This window comes from Salarias fasciatus, chromosome 18 (genome assembly GCF_902148845.1).
Source record: "Salarias fasciatus chromosome 18, fSalaFa1.1, whole genome shotgun sequence".
NCBI lineage: Eukaryota > Metazoa > Chordata > Actinopteri > Blenniiformes > Blenniidae > Salarias > Salarias fasciatus.
The window spans coordinates 13,820,481-13,840,417 of record NC_043762.1 but is presented as its reverse complement, the minus strand read 5'-3'; the positions used below and the strand labels follow the sequence as shown (position 1 = coordinate 13,840,417).

Here is a 19,937-nt window from a genome sequence, read left to right as displayed (position 1 = left end):
GAACATCCACAAACTTCGATTTATTTTAAGCAAGGGGGATACAAATTAAGGGAGGAGCGAAATTTTAAACCTCCACATCTCGATTTGTATCATTCTTCCTGCAGTGTGAATGTCGTCTTTTTCCCTGGGTTCGGATAGAAATCGCCATCCTGAGTGGCCTGTGAGCGACGACCGGAGCTGCTTTTGATCAGACGCCCAGTTTTTTTTTTTGTCTCGATAAATTCCTGAACACCGTTTGTCAGTCGCTGACACTCTTCACCTGCGCAGACTTGTTCCTATATGAGGTTTAATGGTGTTTCCACGTCACTCTCGCTGCTGTGTGGAAAGGTGAGCGGAGGGAACCTCGGTGTCTTCATTTGCAGAACGATGTCTTTTGCACTGCCCTCGCTGCCGTTTCCTTCCGTCTGAAGGAATATGATGATGTGCGCAAACGTGTGCAAGTGGAGCAGCAGGTGTTTCGTGGTCTAAAGCCAGGATGAAAGAGATAATAATAAGACTCTTAACCGTAATCCATGCCCATTGTTTCCCTCCCAGCCCTCTAACTGTTCTACTCACTGCGCTGGATTTAGTTACGATGGACTCATCAGCACAATGGGGTCTCACATTGAGTGCTGATAATCACAGGCCGCCGTGCACACTGGGGCATGTCGGCTCCACCGGGATGCACTTGTAAATTGCTGGTGGGTTTCTGTTTCTCCCACCTCTTTAAGGCACATTTTACGCGCAGCTTTAATCCCCATGAAACACTTGTGGCTCTGCAAAGACGAGCTAATGCTCGAACTTGCCGGTAACAACAGAAAACGACAAACGCCAGGTTCCAGCTTTCTGGGAATTAGGGGCAGAGAGCCTTGTCAGGATTAGCAGCTCTCTGGCAAGGAAAGGATTGGGCATGTTTTAACAAGAGCAACTTCACTGAGCGCTTTAGAGAAGCTGCTCAGATGACTTCCAAGACATAGGAGCGAGGACTTCTAGAGCAGCGCCAGTCAGTGTCCCCCCCACCTCCGGACGTTTATTTGTGTTCGCGTTTGAGAGGAGGGAGCGGGTGGAAAGAGGCCATGTGACTATTTGGGGTAGCTGCTGGAATGTATTGTCATGCAGAGTCGCTGTCATTGCACATTTACTTTCCAGGCTTCAATTAGGTGCATGAGAGTGGAAGAGTGCTCACTTGTTTGAAAAGCTGGCCTCCTGCACTTGGCTGGAGGCCATATTGCAATCTGCAGTGCCATAGCAATAAATGCGAGTGGCCATTAGCCTCGGACATAGGCAGAAGCCACAGGGAGGGGGACGTACAGGGGGTTCAAGACTGTGTCCCCAGGAAAAGAAATCCCTCCACAACAATCATCCACCCATCCAACATTCTTTCTCTCTGGGTCTCTTGTCCCCCCTTCAACCGTCTCCCACCAACCTCGGAGGACCCTCAGCCAATCCTGGGCCTTCTGGGACATATAATGATTCAAAAAGGTCCTGTGGCCTCAAACCAGTTGGGAATGAACGGTCCACGTCTAATGTCAGGCATCCAAGCATACCAAGCAGATGCCCAAACACCTCAACTGCCTCCTTTTAATCTGTAGGGTTAGGGTTAAGGTTAAAGTTCAGGGGTCTGTCCTCCTGCTCAGCTCCTCAAACCTCCCCTGATGATACAGCTCAATTATTGAATTATCGTAACCCTTTTTTGATAGATTGTAATGGTGGTAGAAATTTGCTGCCCCATCAAATAGTCATAGTCCGCTCCAAAAGCGTCATGAAATTCCCTCTCTTGACCTCTGAGAAGCAGCGATCCATCAAATCCTGCCTCCCAGCTTAAAGCATTGTCTTTACGAGGAGTGGAAACGGTGGCAGGAAAACATCTTTCTTGAGAGACGTCGACCTGGAACCCCCCACAGACGTACTGGAGAAGGGGAAGTGTGGCCCTGCGAGTGAATGTCCCGTTCCGACGCGGACGAAACGCGGCCGCATCTTTTCCTGTAGCCAAACAGTGCGGCACGTTGGCGTCGAGGAAGAGCCCCGGGATGAATCATGTGTGAACCTCATTGTTCCCCCAGTCAGACACGTCTAACCTCTGCCACGACGCCTCACTTTCCCATGTTCTATTAGCGGACCGCCAGTGCTTTCTCACGTGACGTCCCGCCACTGGCCGACCCTCAGCTCGGGGAAAGGTGAGAGCGTCCTCTGAAGGGTCGACGGCTCTGGACGCAACGGCAACGTTTTCCCCTCTTTTCAAACTTGATATGTTAACAGTGCCCTTTCTCTTTTTGCAAGCAATTTTAATCAGAAGCAATTTACACCAGAGAATCCTTCTAAAATTCACTTCAGAAAGATCCCCACCAAAAACATGTCATTTCATTTTTTTGCCAGCAATTGAATCTATCTGAATGAAATTTCAGCTTTTAGTGATTTGTTAAAGCTAGTTTCATTAACCTAACTGATTTCCAGTCGCTCAGAAATGAGCGGAAGCCAGTTGGTTCACTCGACGTGAAGTCCACCGTGGCGAGTCGGGCCGACTTCCACCTGAAGAGGGGAGGACACACGTGGCGGCGCCGCAGTCCTGTTATGCATGGTATGCTGCTCGGCTCCCAGCACTCTGACCTGAAGCCAGAGGTCAGGATTAGGAGGTGGTCAAAACCGTCACGGCTCAAAAACAACCACTTTTAGTCCCCGGCAACAGGCGGTCGGCGTGCGGATAGTGTGTTTATGACTCACTTGTTTTTTTGTTCATCTCAGCCCCAGCAGCACATCGATAGTTCTGAGCCATAATGGCTCTAATCTGGTCAAAATAGCAAAGCCGGGTACGCACTCTGCAAATGAATACAAAATGTACTGGAAAAAGATAGTAAAAAGACACCAAAATAATCAATGAGGGTCAACAAGTGCAGGTTTTTCCTTTAGCATCGACAAAAAAAATTGAGTGGGTCCTGAGAGGATTGCGCACTTTTTACAAAATTAACAACCTGAAATTGTCGTAGAGATGTGAAATCAGATACAGTGTAATGCTCATGTCATTTTACTAGAGCAAAAGCAGCACTATTTGAAAAAGATGAAGTAAATATCATCTGCCATCTCTCCTTCAAGGCAGCTTAATTTTAGTTTTGCATGTCTTTATTTTAGTTCAAACTGACGACCCCTGCGGTGGACTAAACAAACACACACGTAGACACACACACACACACACTCACATTTACAACCAATGGAGAACTTTTAGTTTCACAAAAACAACCGCACACGTGGGGGAAAACATGCACACTTTGCACAAGTCACATTCTCTTAAGGGCCACCAAACCACAGTTTGAACCAGGGACATTCTCACAGTGGAGTGAGAGCGCTAACCACTACACCGCCGTGCGACTCCCGACAGCATTCACAATACTCAGATGAAAACACTGTGGTTATTGTGAGTGAATGTTTTGACCAGCTTTTTGCATCCACATGAAAACTCGGCCACAGTCGGCTTGAGCAGCGGCGTGAACCCGCTCTCTGCTGATATTTGCGTTGGAAGTCGGTGGAAACTGTTTACGAGTGAGAAGTGGGACGCGGCATTGTGCAGCCGCACATCGGAGGGTTTAATCTTGTTAGATCTGCACGCTCAATGCGGGATTATGCTTTAAGATGCAGAATTCACAGCGGTGCAGTTTACCTCCGTCTCGGTGGCGGTGCGACGCGGTGCAGAGCGTTACCTGGCGGGTCGGCCGGTTCATTCGAGTTCAGCACTCGGTGAACGTGGCCTTTCGACCCCACAAATCTGCTAATCCCTCCAACGCTTGATGTATGTTATTGTGAACATAACACTGTTCAAAGAACGTAGAGACACCTCTCGAATTGTCCAGGAGCTCTTTATTTGCCACGTTACCGTTGCCGATGTTAAGAACAGACAGCTCTGCCAACTGATTTTAATGGATGAATCAGTCATTCGACTGAATCACAAATTGATGACAGCTCGGCTAACGTGTCCCGTCTATACAACACGGCTTCCTGTATTCCAGTAAACCCTATTTTAGTCTCGCAAAACAAACGACCGGACATGAATTTCTCTCAGAAAACATGCTGCTGTCCTGATGGAGGATGTAAACAGGCAGTGAATTAGCAGTCGTGATGGAGACCAACAAACAGCAGGAAAAGCAGTCTCCGATATTTGCGGCCCGTGAGAGCACGAGACTCGTGAGCGCAGTGTAAAATAGGTGATCGTGATGCTTTTTTTTTTTTTTTCCCCTTTCCGCGGGCCCGTCCGAGTGTGAGAACACCGCCAGATCAAAAGGAGAATCAGGCTCTGTTTGGAAACAATTGTTTGCCCTCGCACAGACTTTGCTTCCTCTTCTTTTTTCCTCTCACTCTGCGAAAATATACAAGAATCTTCTGCTTCTTTTTTTTTTTTTTTTCCTGACACACACGCGAGAAGGAACTGGATGCAGTCCAGAGAACAATTACGGACGAAGTCTGACATCGGTGCGTTTCCGTGATAGCATGAGACCCTGGATTTAATTGCAAGGAAGACAACAGCCAAATTATCTCGCAGGATCAAACATCGCTGGTTGTTTCTTTGTTAGAGGAAGAGTAGTTCAACTGGGGTCAGAGAGCCAAACTAGCATTATTTCTAAAAAAAAAACCCTCAGTTAAACTTTATTTCTACAGTGTCAAATACAACAGAATTTTCTCATGACACTTTATAGGCGAAAACCCAACAATTCCAAGTGCGCAAACATGGGAGACGGTGGAAAGGAAAAACTCTTTCAACAGGAAGGAACCGGCAGGACCGGACTCGGAGGTGGAGACATTCCGCTATTCCACTTGGTGATCAAGAGAGAAAAGGACGACGGAGAAAGAGCAACACAAACAAACAGATGTGCCGATGTGATGGAGGCTCAGACCACAAACTTCCAGTTCCACTGTCACAGATCCTGGAAATGACAGTATATTGTTTTTACATACTCTGTAATTTCCTGAGGGCCCACGGCTGAGCCCTGAGGTACACCACAGCTTAAACGTAGTAACTGTAGTGACCAAAAGTAACCCTGGAGAGAAAAAGTAGAGCAAAACTCATTCAGTAACGTTAAGGGACTAATATGTAGGCATTCCAAGAGTAGTGAGAGGCTTATGAAATTCTTTGAGATATTACTATTTTATATCACAAAATATTAAAGGATCTTGAGGCTGGCCGACTGTGGAAAGGAAAAAAACTCTCTTTTAAAATGAAGAAACCTTTGCAGAACCAGGCTCAGAGGTGGCGACTTTCTACTATTCCGATTGGGGTGAAAGGGCAGAAAGAGGACAGACAGGGTACATTTCTTGTATCAACATACATTTCATGTATAAAACAGAGACTGCTTCATTCTGTCTGTTCCTGTTGCTAAAATAAAAAAGTGTGATCGCAGTGAGTAAAGTGCAAACAGCAGTTATTTTTTATTTTAATCTGGAAAAAATAAGTTAATGTTTTCATTCCATTTATTTTTTATTTTAAGAGACCATCCTGCAGGCTAAAACAGGACCCCCGGAGTGACCTGCAGACCTCATGTTTGACACCACTGGTGACACACAAAGCAGAAATATCAGATTTCTCCGGTGGAATCTAAACCCATCATTTCTCCGCCTTCATGCAAGTCAGTACTTGTGATTTTCTGCACGTTTTGGGGATAAAATAAGATTAATGCAGATCTGAGCTGCAGTGTCAATCATGTATGTGTCATGTTGAGGCAAGCTGGGCTTTTACCAACACTATATTTGAAAAAGGGAGTGTGGTTCATCTTTATATAGATTCAGTGGTGCTGCATTGAGGGGCACTCCTCTCTGAATTCTGATTGGCCATCCCATCTACCCCTCCGCTTAACATCAACTCCAGATGATCACTGTGACCATTGCCAACCATCACTGTGTTATTTAAAAGAAGCTCATAAAACTCAAAGCGGAACAAAATGTGAAGGGGAAGTGTAGGATGGGACTTTATGGTGATATTGAGTTCACTTTTGAAGATATGCCTTTTGGTTTTTCGTGCTTTTGATCACTGAGGATGATAAAACAGTGTTGTTTGAAGTCGAGGATTACACTGGAACAAAGAGGATGATAATGTTAACAATGGAAAATGAAGAAGTGACAGAGAATGGAAAAAAAAACACAAAATGGTGTAAATACAGTACATGAATAAAGAAAAGATGTCTATAGAAATCCATGGAATACAGATGTTTGAACTGAGATTTTTTAAATCAAAATTTTGGAGGTTTGAAGGCTACAATCAACAATTTCCTAAAACAAAATTCATCTTTTACAAGTGTATTTGGGATAAAAAGAGTCTCAAGTACACTTTTTTCCAAGTTTTTAGTTTACTTGTGTCATTTGATGGAATTTCTTTACTTGATATTTGTTGCCGTGCCTCTAATACAAGAAAATCTACAGACAAGAGACAACAATTGAAGAGTTCATTGTTTTGTCAGTTGCTGAAACACTGAAAAGAGTATTTTAAAAACTCTAGCCTCTACTTAAAACAAAAAGGAACACTTGAAATTTCAAAAAACATAATAATTTTGTAATTCTTTCCATTGCATTACTATCATTATTATTATTATTATTATTATTTCTCTTTTTTTTGATGGACCTGATACATTTTTTTATTCAATGTTGTTTCTCTTTTTATGTTGTTTCAGAGTATTTCTTTACTTTGATGAATGAGGTGTTTCAACATTTAGAACTGCATTTAAGCTTTAACATTTTTATTGTAATAATTATGGACATCAGGTTAACAAAACACAACCAGCATCCTTATAAAATTCTTATATTTAAAGTTTGAAACTTAATTTGTTTATAAGCTGCCATAATGAAGGAAATGTTTGAAATCTTTCAATCTGATTTTAATCAATCATTGCTTAAATTTAATGAAGACAAAAATAAACCATGGTGTTATAATTTCATGAATTAATAATTTCATTATTTTCAATATAAAAATTAAAGTATGGGGAAACTATCACTTTGAATTGTATTCTGAGGTTGTGGGTTGCATCTGTATGTTTATTTTTTCCATGAAGTTTCTTTTTTCTGAAATGGTTTCATTCAGTATTTCTTTATTTATATATTTGTTGCCCTGCAGCTTGTACAATAATTTGAATGTCTTCAAAAGTCTTTTTGGGGGGAATATTTGTCATTTGTCTTCTCATCATAGTAAGTTTTCTTTTAATTGTGATATTTCTAATTGCCTAAGTCTGCTCATATGAAATAATGCATTTTGATATCTGCTGTTTTTGATCCTCATCACTTAAAAGATGAAATTATAAACAGAAGGCTTTGAAATGTTTCATTTTATGTGTCCTGAATCACTGTTTGAGGTAAATTACAGGAAAATTTTAACTTTCATGTAGCTATATTAAAATGTTTTAGTATGTATCTATATATTTCTCCATATAATGTAGCTTTTAAAAAGATGGTATTTGTTTTCAAGGTTGAAAGGTTGAGGTTGTCTTGTACAGGTGCGTCCAATATATATTTATTTTGAAAACTTAGGACTTAAAGTTTAAAATGTAAGGAGAGCATCTGATTTTATCGAATTGGAAATTTGGAAATGACCTCATCTTTATTTTTGTGATAATATAAAGAAAACACTTAAAATATTGGTTGTTTTAACTTTTTTTTTTTTTTGGGGGGGGGGGGGGGGGCGACGAACCTGCTTGTAAATGTTTTTTGCATGATTTTCTTTATCTGTGTTTGCACTTGCAGATTATTTGCTTCTGAGTTGATCGCGCATTGCGTGATGTGGTTTGCTTTGCGCCCACATGGCCCAGACAGACGGGACGACCCTCTGACTGCTGGAGAGGAGAAACCAGAGGAGCAGCTGACGGTGGGATCAGCTCCGTGTTTAATCCAATAAGCTCCAGTCCGTATTTCCCCTCGAGCCCGTCTGGCTCTCTGGCAGGGTTTGTTTACTGGCTGTGAAGGAGAAGAAGGGGATCCTACAGGAGAATCTACAATCTACCTCTGTCTGTGCAACAAGAAAAGGGAAAAAAAAGCCCCGGACTCCGGCTCTCCTGCCTCCCTATCACGCGCCGCAAGTAGCGGGTCTTCGGGCCGGACAGCCGCACGCAGCATGCACGCGTGCTGGAGCGTCTCTTTCTCTTTTTGATTCTTTTTAAAAAAAAAAAAAAATCGCAAAACAAGAAAGCGGAGCCGCGTCTTGTCAGCGCTCCCACACGGCGGAGATCTCTCTCAAATCACGGCTCTGACTGTAGAGAGAAAGGAAAACGGGGTGTTTCCTGAGATTAACTCTAAAAAAGAGCACTTTTTTGTCGCGCTCTCTGCGGGACTTGGAAGGGGTTTTTTTTTCGGCGAACGTGACGCCACGCATGCCTCAGCCATCGAGTCAGCAGCGCCACAAATCACCCTCAAGTCCGCTGAAAGGTCGCCCCGAACGGGCCGCTCCCGCATGCAAGTCTGCGTCTCTTTATTTCCCAAACAGCCGCACTTTGATCTGCGGGAATATGCGTGTTGCTTCCCGATGTGGGATTTGATTGAGGGGAGGCGCTGAGAGGAAAACTTGACTTGTGGCCTCGAGTCGGGTGGCGGAGCCAGGCGAGGCGGAGAGGCTAGCCGAGCTAACGCTGACGCGAGCCCCCCCCCCCCCCTGCTCGGATAATAAGTCTAGCTTATGTGCTATTTCCCCCCCCCCAGCAACTCGGACAAACTAAACTTTAATTTAAAGAAGAGGTCGGAAACCACCAGGAGGGCAGCGATGGCCCGTGCTGGCGCTTGTTAAGTGCTGTTTTCCATGCGGTGGCTAACTTTAGCCGCAGCAGCGCTAGCTTGTGTTTGAGTGAACACGTTGGACTCGTTCCTCCGCCCATCTTCCGGGATGTCTTTTGTTTATTTTTGTTTACCTGTGGGCCCACGCCGCAAAACAAAACCAGTTTCCTGAAGCTTTTCCGTCCCCACTTTGAACTGAGCACCGAGCCGAGGATATACCCCCCGCGTGTGACCGGAGAGCCGCTGGGTGTCTCGCCCCGATTCAGCGATGTGGCTCCGGACTTTGTGTTTGGCTGCGGCCGCTCTCTGCTGTGCGCTGAGCTGTCATCCGGCGAGCGGAGAAGGTGAGTGACAACAGCGATCGCCTTCAGACACAATCCCTGCATCTTATTTGACGTGTTTTTATCTGAAATGTTTGCGTTCTGTGCGGGGGGGACTGTGCCCGAGACTTATGCAATGCATCGAGGACCAGAAGGGGTCCAACAACAAACCACACAAAGTCACTCTGCTCTTGTGCAATTTCTCTGTTTGCCAGTGAAAAGTTTATTTTTCTGGGCAGATCTACAGTTATATGTAGCGAACGGTTTTCAGCAATATATTTAACATGGAATAACAAGCATGTGCTTCCCAAAATAATAGTACACAATAGAAATTGGTAGTGGTATTTTTCATGTTTTTTAGAAGTATTAACTCAAAATAAAGTTCACTTTCTCATTTCTAGGAATAAATATTTCATGTTTGAACATTAGATGAAATCAGAGGTCTTTCCCTGATTTGTTATTTGTAATAAAACACAACTGAGCTGATAGTTAAACCTTTGTACACGATAAAGAAACTACAAAAAGTAATATAACAATCAGATTGAATTCAAACTGTGAAATGTATTTAGCATGAATAGACATATTTCATGCATTTTTTTTGTTTCATTCTTCAAGATGTTAGCCATGGCAAACAAAAACACAGGATCTTCAAATATAAAAAGACCTCATAAGCTTAGATGTTTTCATATTTTAATCAGGTGCATGGATGTCAGTGTAGGAATAAGTCAAAACATTTTTTTCTGACATTATGATACTGCTGATAGGAGTTAACTAACATTTGATAATCAAAAAAACATTTGTTCAGTGATTCAATAATTCTTTTTAATAGCTTATTTTATTTTCAGTAATAATTAAGATTTGGTGGCAAAAAATAGATTTCCAGCTGCATCTAAAACAATCTTCCTTAAAATTTTCCAGAATTTTCGTTTAAAAGTCTTGAAAATCACAAATACGGCTTCTTAAAATAGTGCAATATTCCATATAATGATATGAAAAGATTAAAATACTCCAAACTTTTCTATGTCATCGAAGGTTTTGGTGATAATCTAATTGTACCTCCAACTTGCACATTTCCTTTTGTGATGAAGTCAAAGAAAATTGATTTAGGATTTATTTTTTGGTGATACTGGGAACCCCCAACAAATGGTTGCAGTCATTTTGTTTTACATGCACACCTGATGAAGGGCGTGCTGATGAGTTCCTGATGATCAGTGCAGACCCTGCTGCAGTATTGGTGTCCATTTTTGTTTGTTTTGTTAGTGAGGTTGTGCAGATAAAGGCACACGCTGGCAGTGCTGTTGTAGACAGTCACTGTATTGAAGGGACAAAGGTTACCACTTATCGGCTGTTTGAGTCTGCACAGAACTGTAAACAAAATGCTTTGTCCCTGGCAAAGTAAGTAATCTGAGAATTTGGTGGAATTAATTGGCTGTTATTGTAGATGTAAATCCTCTGCTTGTGGCTGTGGTCTGAGCAGGAATGTAACAATAAGCCTTCTTTGCCGCGCCTGACAATGTCACTTACATTCACCAGCGGTAAGACAGAATGAATGCAATCGCCCCAAGAAGTGTTCACGTTTCTCCAGCAGCTCACTGGCGACTGCTGCTGCCGCACACACTCGCCTTGCTACTTTGCCGGAGTCTTTACTTGAAGCAAATATTGGTTATGCAAATGGGGGGAATGTGCAGCAAACCTGTGGGACTGCTGGCTGCCTTGCACTCTGCTGTATAACCGCGACAACACAGCAGACCTGCGTGGTGAGTGGCCCATCACAAAGATCCCTCCCATCCCACAAGCTGGTCTAGAAAAACAGATTCTTTTTATCAGAGCGGGTAACTATAACTGACAGGTTATCAGCAATATCTAGGTGAGATGAAGATAAGTTATTTGTCTGCAAACAGCCCCTCATGTGATTTTTTCCTGCTGTCGCTCCAGCAAAACTTGCTGAAATAGTGTCTGGCTTCAGCTCGGTTGGAACAACATCGACCCCGTCAACTGTGTCGTCAGTGAGATTTACTCACAAAGTATTGATTTAAGGGGGGAAAAAAAACTGCCAGGCTGGTAATAAACAAATGGAATGTTAAAAATAAGGAGTCCATGAATCCCCTGCATGTTGTGTTGTTGAGCCTAGTGGAAGAGGGACGGTTATTTTAGCAGTCTTGTTATGAGCCGCTGCACCGCAGCATGGATTACTTCAACTTGGTCGCAACAGTAAGACCTACTATGTGAATCAGAGGTGGCGACCGCTGCGATTTGCTTGCAGGATAACGCTGTCCTTTGCAGAGCTTTCAGGAGATAAATAAACCAAGCAAACCCAAAAATCAAGTCAATTCCTGGTAGCATTTATCTGCAGGGAATGTGGTCAACAGTTCACCTCCTTTGGAGTCTGCTAACGATGGTTTTCCTGTTTTCCTAACATTTTGTGTTACACTTTAATTGACTCAGTCATGCTGTGATGGGTGTGGAATTTCAGTCAGTCAGATGATGATCTTTCTTTGTTTGTGAACACATGACTGCGACAACAGCCATCTGTAAACCCCTCACACTGTACAACAGATCAAAGATTTTGAGTCGCTATCAAAAGATAAAACTGTATCGACTGTCACTTTTAAATGGCGCTTCAAACATTTGTTTGGGTGTTAGGTGAAAGGTTCATGATTGATTGCAATTGCCAGTTTGAAATGTCTCAAAGGATCATTTTTAATTTGTTTTCGGTTCTTTTTTTTTTTTTTAAAGTGGCATCTTTACATGTGACTGCTGCTTATCATTATTTGTAACTTCCACATTTTGTCACACTTCAATTCTCCAACTTTATTTACAAAATATAGTGCCAGATACGACGCAATCGTCTCAAGGCAATTTTTGTTATGGATCCACTTGTTGAAGACGCAGTGAAGCAATAGTGAAATGAAACGTCCTTTTCAAAAAATAACTCCCAGGTTCCTCTTGATGTTACTGGAGGTCAAAGTGAAACCATCCAGTGTTACTTTATGTTAGATCATCAGTCTGTCAGATGTTTGGACCAAATATAATAGCTTCTGTTTTATCTGTGTTCAGAAGCGGAGCGGAGCTCATCCAGTCTTTAGGGCATGCTTCTAATTTAACAAGTTGGTTGGAAATTAATATCGTGATTTCTAATTTTACCTACTACAAGCATAGAAATGTGAAAAGCATCGGTCCGAATACAGAATCCAGCAGACTGTTTGTTTCGCTTTAATCAGAGCATGAAATTTGTTAACATGAATGAAGTGGAGCCTGTCTGATAAATACAAGTGAAACCAGTTTAGTACTGTACCTTTAATCCCACTGATCTGTTCCAGTCCCTGCGGAGGGACATTCTGATCAATAGTATCAAATACAGCTCTGAGATCTAACGGGACAAGAACAGAGACCAGTCCTTTGTCTGAGGCCCGGAAATGATCATTAGTACCTCTGACCAGAGCGCTCTCTCTGCCATGATGAGCTCTCAGTCTGTTTGTACATAAATGATCACATAATTGACTTGCAACGAGTTTTTCCATAATTTTAGAAATGAAGGGGAGGCTGGAAATGAGCCTGTAACTTGTCAGAACACCTGGATCAAAGGTGGCCTTTTTAAGAAGAGGTTTAATAACGGCAACTTTAAAGGCCGGTGGTACATAACCTGTCAGTGAAGATAGGTTGATCTGACCTGGTATTGATGTTCTAATCAGGGGGGAAATGTCTTTTAACAGTTGAGCCAGGATTGGATCAAGCAGACATGCTGTTTGTTTGGCTTTAAGCAAGAAAATCTTTTTGCAAAGTTTTGGAAAACTGAGTAAAATTTTTCTAATTTCTACTTAATGTCTACATCTACAAAGTTGAGCACTTCTGTCCTGCAATGCAGTCTGTTCTCAAAAATACACTAAATATGACTCACTAGACCTGCTGGGGGTGTGTGTTGAGACAATTTGTTGCATTAATCTTAATTTTTTTTTTTTTTTAAATAAAAATGTGGACTAACAGGTGCACTAACTGAATAGTACATGCATTGCTAAAACTAAGGTGTTCATGCTCCCATATTACAAAAATACCACCTCAATCTATTATTAGTGGAACTGTTTTTTTTTTTTTTTTTTTTTTTTTACAGCTGAAGAAACAATTTTTTTCCGTGCTAAAAAACATCTTAAAATATCACAGCTGAAGAAGGAATGTTTGTTTAAAAATGGTTAAAGTATATAGGCTGCATGTTGTCTTATTTTAAGTATAACTGGTTTTAGATGATCTCTTAGAAGTGCTGTTGAACAGTCAAATGCAAAACTTGCATATTCTTGGTCCTTAAACCGGATTAGAAGTTCCTCCTCCAGTACAGTGTGAGCTATCTGCGCACTGTGTGTGTGTGTGTGTGTGTGTGTGTGTGTGTGTGTGTGTGTGTGTGTGTGTGTGTGTGTGTGTGTGTGTGTGTGTGTGTGTGTGTGTGTGTGTGTGTGTGTGTGTGTGTGTGTGTGTGTGTGTGTGTGTGTGTGTGTGTGTGTGTGTGTGTGTGTGCGCGCGCGTGCGCGCGCGCAGCCCCACATAGCTTTAAAACTGGCTGCTGCCGCACGTGGTGCAACAGGAACTGTGAAAGAGAAGAAGAAAGCACGGCAGTTTCACCTTTCGCCAGATTTTAGCGAGGGGCGAACGGAGCGATGTCATCGAACCAGTTTGAGCGAGAATGTTAAAGACATAAATCAAAAGCGTGTTGTGTAATCGCGCTCCTCCTCCGTCGGACTCGGGAGCGAGCCACGGAGGGGGGGGGTGGGTGGTGGGCTCACACTGGCCGGCTTCATGAGGCCCACCGAACCGGCGCTGCAGTCAGGAAGTCTTCTGGGCTGCTTGTTGGTCGCTGTCCAGCTCAGCGTGATGGAAAGTTTCTCCTAATAATGGCAGCTTATGTTTAAGTGGCAGCGCGGAGTGATTTCATTCAGTCAGCATCGAGCGGCCTCCGAACGGTTTCACAGCCAGTTCATCTTCGAGGCCTGTTTTTGTGTATGCTTGACACTTTTAGCGAGCACCAGGCTGGACGGAGCTCAGCCGACCATGTGAAGGGATTCTGGCTGTCAAACTCATCATAACCATAACGCCTAGACTGATATGTAAAAGTTGAAAAATCGACCAGAAAGCAAAGAAATGGAGCTCTGCGATCAACTCCTAGCCTTTTTTACTCTGGGCCTCAGGAGTTCTGCAGGATTAGGCATGTGCCGATATGAAAATTTGATATCACGATATTGGTGGCCCAAAATATCACGATTCACGATATTATCACGATATTTGGTGCGTTGCTTTTAATACTATTGAAAATGCTCAAAAACACTGTGAAATCCATCAACATCTGTCAACAACACTGTGCATTTTAACATGCCTGAGCACATTTTGATAAAGTAGAGGGAAAAAATGAAACTTTTACCCTTGCCTATTTTTTTTTCCAGATTCCATACTGAAAAACACCATTATAACAATGAAGCAGCCATAAAGCTGCCACTGACTGCATTCAGCAGCTCCTGTACTACAACTGGACCAGGTTTTTATGAGATCAGCATAAAGCACACAGATTTTATAGTGTTTAGTTTGGATAGAACCAGGAGAACCCTTCATTTGGCCATTTGGAGACCAACCTATGCCAAACTATAATAAGTAGGTTTATAACTTATTTGAAAGGAATCTGACTTTAAAATACTTTTAATTTCCACTACAGGAATCTGTATGCAATGCAGCCTTTGGCTCTGATATTTAGCCACTATATCATACATTTCTACAGTTTTTGTGCAGAAACTTATAATTTTGCACAGTATTGTGCACAGTACAAAATACTTTTTTAATAAATGACTGAGCCATAGCATTTAGTTTCCAACTGAAATATATTTATAATAATAAAATCAATACAAAAATAGCCAATTATATGAGGGAAAACAAAAAAAAAATCCCCTTTGCAACATGTAAACACATGAAGAAAAAAACAAAAACAATGTGCAATGAGCTGTAGAAACGCACAATGAAGATAAATGTGCACGTTTCAGAATTAAAAAATTGCCAAATATCACAGAAACAATCACTGATTGTGTGTGTCGCGTGTGTCTCGCTCTGCGGTGCGCACTGCTGCGTCTTTTAGAACCAATATGGCGGCGGCGCTCGTGCGGTTATGCTAAAAGATGTCTCCCAGCTGGATGATGCCTCAGTCACGTGTATCATATCGTATGAAAGCTCACCAGCCGCGAACGAATGTCAACAAACTTTATTTAAACTCCCAAGATTAACGACAAGCCCACAAGATGGCGACAATAACATTCAGGCGCATGACGCGCTGTCACTACTGCAGAGGATTATGAAGTTAATTTTGGTCAGAGGAGAGCGTGGATAGATGGAAAATGACCACAAAACGGTAAGGAAATAAAACATATTGTGTTTGGTGTGAATAGCTTTGAGATTTGGCGAAGAAGTGTGAGAGAAAGTGCAATCTGAGGCGCTGGCTGTGAAATGTAAAGATCGGTTTTGGGTTTGTTTTGCCGCTGACGGGAGGCGGTCGGCTCAGAGAAGATTCTGCCTGGTGTCTCTTAAAGAGAAGCTTTTCTAGTTTCACGCGAGGCCCAATATGTTGGGATGGAGCAGACGGATCTCTGGTTCTGTTGCGTTTTGTGTCGGGAGGTGCAGCTGAGGGGGGCGGTACAGTGTCTGTCGGCCGAACGCGTTAATGCCTAGTTTTAATCATCCTGGCATAAAATTACTTACTTTAGGGGTTTTCTATGGATCTGGGACTTTTGTGGTGGTTTGCAGTACATTTTGCTGCAGAGGCTTTGACACCTTGGGTTAGATCAATAGCTGTTTCGGTAATGGGCTTGTCTCCAGATGAAACGGACGATATCTTGTAAATGACGTGATATGATAATCTCGGCTGTCCAATATCGTAAATCGCGATTATATCGTAAATTGGCACATCCCTATGCAGGATAAATGTCCAATCACATCTGAGATTCACCAGCGTGTCACACATTTATAATGTGCTTCTCAGCACCAGTTAACCAAGGATGTTTTCTTCCAACAAGACTTCGAAATCTGTATTGAAGTTTCACTATTGCCTACCAATCATGCAGCAGACTGAACAACATTAAACATATTTCACCATTTCTTGTTTAGAAAGCCTCTAAATGGCCTTTAGCTCATTTCAACCCCGTATTGGGAAAGTGACTATGTTGAACTTCCTCATTCAACAGTGAAGTATTAATGTCAATATTTGTGCACATTATTCAAAAACCTGCTGCTTGTTTGTCGATTTTCCTTTTCCTTTTTTCAGAATTTAAAACATGACGCTTCAGCTATAAACCTCTCGTATACTGAACTAATTTCAGTTAGAAAATATGATAACAAGTCGTAACATTGTATTTAATGACCGCAACCACAGAACAAGAGACAATACACATATTGTGGAGTTTTTTAGACTTTCACAGCTCATTTAACTCTCTCTGTTAGGCCAATTTTGGCCTGTGAGCCTTATGTTTGGCACCCCTTGGTTAAATATTGCCCTTATTCATGTTACAAAATAAACGTATGTCAGCTGCATTATTTTTGTGTGCTATGCCTGTGCATCAATGAAGTGTCCATTACATTCTGATTTTAAGAAATGTTACACAAACCCAACCTATCATGAACACTATTGCAACTATTTCACTTTTTTTTTTTTCCTTTTGACCATTGCTTAGGAGGAAACAAAGAAACATAAAATTACTGCATGCGCACTAAGAGAGTTTGGTCTGGGCTGCTCCCATCTGGAAGCGCCACGCTGGGTCATGTGATGTTTGATTTGGCACGAGGTTTTACACTGGATGCCCTTCCCGGGCAGCTGCGGGTCAAGGGCCGTGCTCAGGGACCCACAGCGGTGAGCTGCTAGTCGTGGGATTACAATCCTTTTGCTGGATTACAATCCACCTCTTGCTCCATCGTGGTCGGTGCACTCCTGTGCCATCCTTTTACAGCACCCCGATTTTTTTTATTTTTTTTTTTTTTATTTTTTGACAGATACTCAGTTCACTGTACAAATGGAAACGTGGCACAAACAAATGAACCCCTGACCAACTTGACTCGTACCAGAACGCTGTGGTAACCGGTTCAATGCAGCTTCCTGCTTGCTTGCTTTAAGTCAGATTTTTTTTGTAGTGAAGTTTCTCCAAAAGTGTGCCTTGCCATCACAGCTGGCGCCGACAGCGTCCCACTTGGTTCGTCTCTGCTGGCCTGCCGGAGCCTCAGGTGGCCTGTTGTGCTGCGTTATTGTTTTTGCCATGGTAGCACATCAATTTACCCCCGGTGTGGAACCAGCAGGTGCTCCCCGCGCCGCCGCCGAGCGCCGCCCTGGTCAGAGCGAGCCTTGTAATCGACGACCTTGGCACTCCTGATTTATGCCTTCCGGCGCGCACAGCAATTAAAGAGCAGTGAAACTGTCATCCCTCCTCCACAGACAGCCGCACACACCAATGAAAACACCTCGCACAACCTGCCTCTGTTGTTCTCAGCACCAAAAGTCACGAGTGCTTTTGGCACACACACAATAAAGTAATTATTGCACTTGTCTCCCCCTGACAATGGCTGTTTAATCTCCGCTGACAGGTTCACGTTAGTAAATGATGCAGAGTAAAACCTGTCACACCTGTGCTCTGTGATTTTTCTCCACACTGGTTTGGCACGGAAAGCTTGTCCTAAATCTTTGGCCTGGACGCCGCTCACCGGCTAAAGGGAAGTGCTCCTGCTATTGTGCGTTCGTTAAAGGTAATAATTACCTGTCTGCGTGCTTTGTTTTCAGTCCTGTCTTTGAGGCATTTACGAGTGGCGATGATGAGAAGCCGGTTGTAAACGTTCGCTCGCTTGCTGTGTTTACACCGGCACATAGGTCACTTCTATCAATCGGAAGGAACTCCAATTTGCTGTTGCAAACAGCTTTGGTTGACCTTTATTTATATTCACAGACCTTTGTGAGGCTCATGAGAAATTGACATCCAACGTAGTGGCTGTTCGACTCCAGGTTTTAGAACTGCTTGCCCGTTGAGCTCAAATCTGTCATGTTTTTCAGTTTAGAAAGACATTTGAAGGTGTGGATTGTGTCGGCAGGAGCACTTAGCGTGTTGTCATTTATTGGAGAATATAACAGAAGTTCTGATTTTGGCTTGGCTGGTGGAGGAGTAGTTTTCCAACTGCCAGCCAGAACGATCCACATTCAGTGTTGTGTGGAGTTTGCATGTTCATGCCTTGGGCACTCTGACCGAAAAGGGGGGACCATCGCAACCTGTTGAAATGACATTAAATAATACCGAAACTTGACCGCAGCTGAGCGGGACCTCATGAGAGCCATGTAATCTGCTTTTCATATATATCATTTTTAAATGTTGCCCCTCAAAGACAATAATTTACCACAACTGGCCTTCTGACCGTGGCTCTTGCAGTCTGTCAGCCTTCACTCTCTGGCCGCTGTATAATGTGTGTACTGAAAGGAACGATGTAGTAAATAATTAGCTATACATTTGCAGCTCACAGCCTTTCAGCTCAACTTATTAAATGTAGCCTGCAGCTAATACTTATGTTTGTGTGCCATGTTGCCTTAGAAATGTTTATATTGAGTTTCATGGTGTGTGCCATTTTAAAGTTCAAGGAGATTTATCAAGTGAACCACATGAAGATTCGTCACTTGAGAAAAGTAGAACAAATCCAAGTAATTCCAGTGAGTGATTTCTCTACTCATTCACATTCAGGCATTTAAAAAAATGATTACATTGAATTAATGTAATTATGACCTGTAGCTATAAAAACAAAAAATGATGTTCTAAGTTTCCGTAACTTTGATTTTCAAGACATGAACGTTACAGAGAATATAAAGCGCACTGCAACTGATATGTTTGTCTGATTAAATAAATGAACGTTTCACAGTTTGGATTCCATTTTCGCTTTTTTTATTTATTTACATTTATTTTTAAGATATGCATCCATCCACATCTACCACTCATATGTGTTTACAAGCATTTCTCAAAGAAGTAGATAAGTTCACTTTATGTTATGAAATATTCCAATAAATTATCATCTAAAATTGAATTACTAAAATCGGTTTGTGTGATAAATATGGATTACCTGGAAGTTTCACTGCCTGAATTGATATTTTTGGAGCGAGTTCAACTTCTTCATTGTGTTCTATTTTTGTGCGTTGAAGGGAATTCATCTATTTGAGGGTCTTCGCTCAGTTTTTAAGGCCCCAGTCAGGAAAAATAACAGAGCAGTGAAACCTTGAAAAGGGAAGTGTTGCAATCATGGTGTGTTTGTGTTCCTGAACGTTCGCTGAGGCCTTGGCAGCTCTCTATGAGGCCCAGCGATAAAACACACGCCGTCAGTGGAGCAACCTGTGGCCCCCGCCCCGTCCTCCTCGGACACTGCCTGTTGATGCTTGTTGTGCAGTGGAAGGGTTGTTCGGTTGTGCAGCCGACTTGCAGATGGAACGCGCTGTGACTGCTGGGGGGGGGGGTCGAATCCCTCACCTGCGCTGGTGCGTGCAGTATTTGTGTTCTGCATTAACACGTCTGCGCGGTGTAAGGTCAGTGCATGTGGATTTTAAATTTAGATCCCTTTTGTGACTCGGACGTGATTTGCCCGAGGTGCTCGCCTGAAAGTTATTACGAGGACAGCAGCATGTCTGAACTGGCTCTCTACCGTCCGGCCTTCTCTCTGCTTTTGTTTGTGACGTGGACGCGCGTAAATAAGCACGGTAACGGTTCTCAGCAGTGGAACACCCCCGCCCCCCCCCCCGGCTCCCTACCCCACGCTATTGAATTTCATTTAGGGCCCATTAACTTCTATTGCATCACGATTAATGCGGTCCAGAAACCCTTCACGTCACTCATCAAGTCTGAATCCAATAACGTGCAGCAGAGTTTGGAGTGACCG

At 42.8% G+C, this 19,937-nt stretch overlaps 1 protein-coding gene across 1 annotated transcript in view; it reads left to right on the top strand.

Annotated features, from left to right (window-relative positions):
• Window positions 1–7,900: 7,900 nt before the first annotated feature.
• insra (insulin receptor a) overlaps window positions 7,901–19,937 on the top strand; it is a 49,966-nt gene continuing 37,929 nt past the window's right edge. The window contains exon 1 of the mRNA XM_030114446.1: window positions 7,901–9,053. Coding sequence (XP_029970306.1) covers window positions 8,978–9,053 — 76 coding nt within the window. The 5' untranslated portion in view covers window positions 7,901–8,977. The remainder of the gene's footprint in view (window positions 9,054–19,937) is intronic.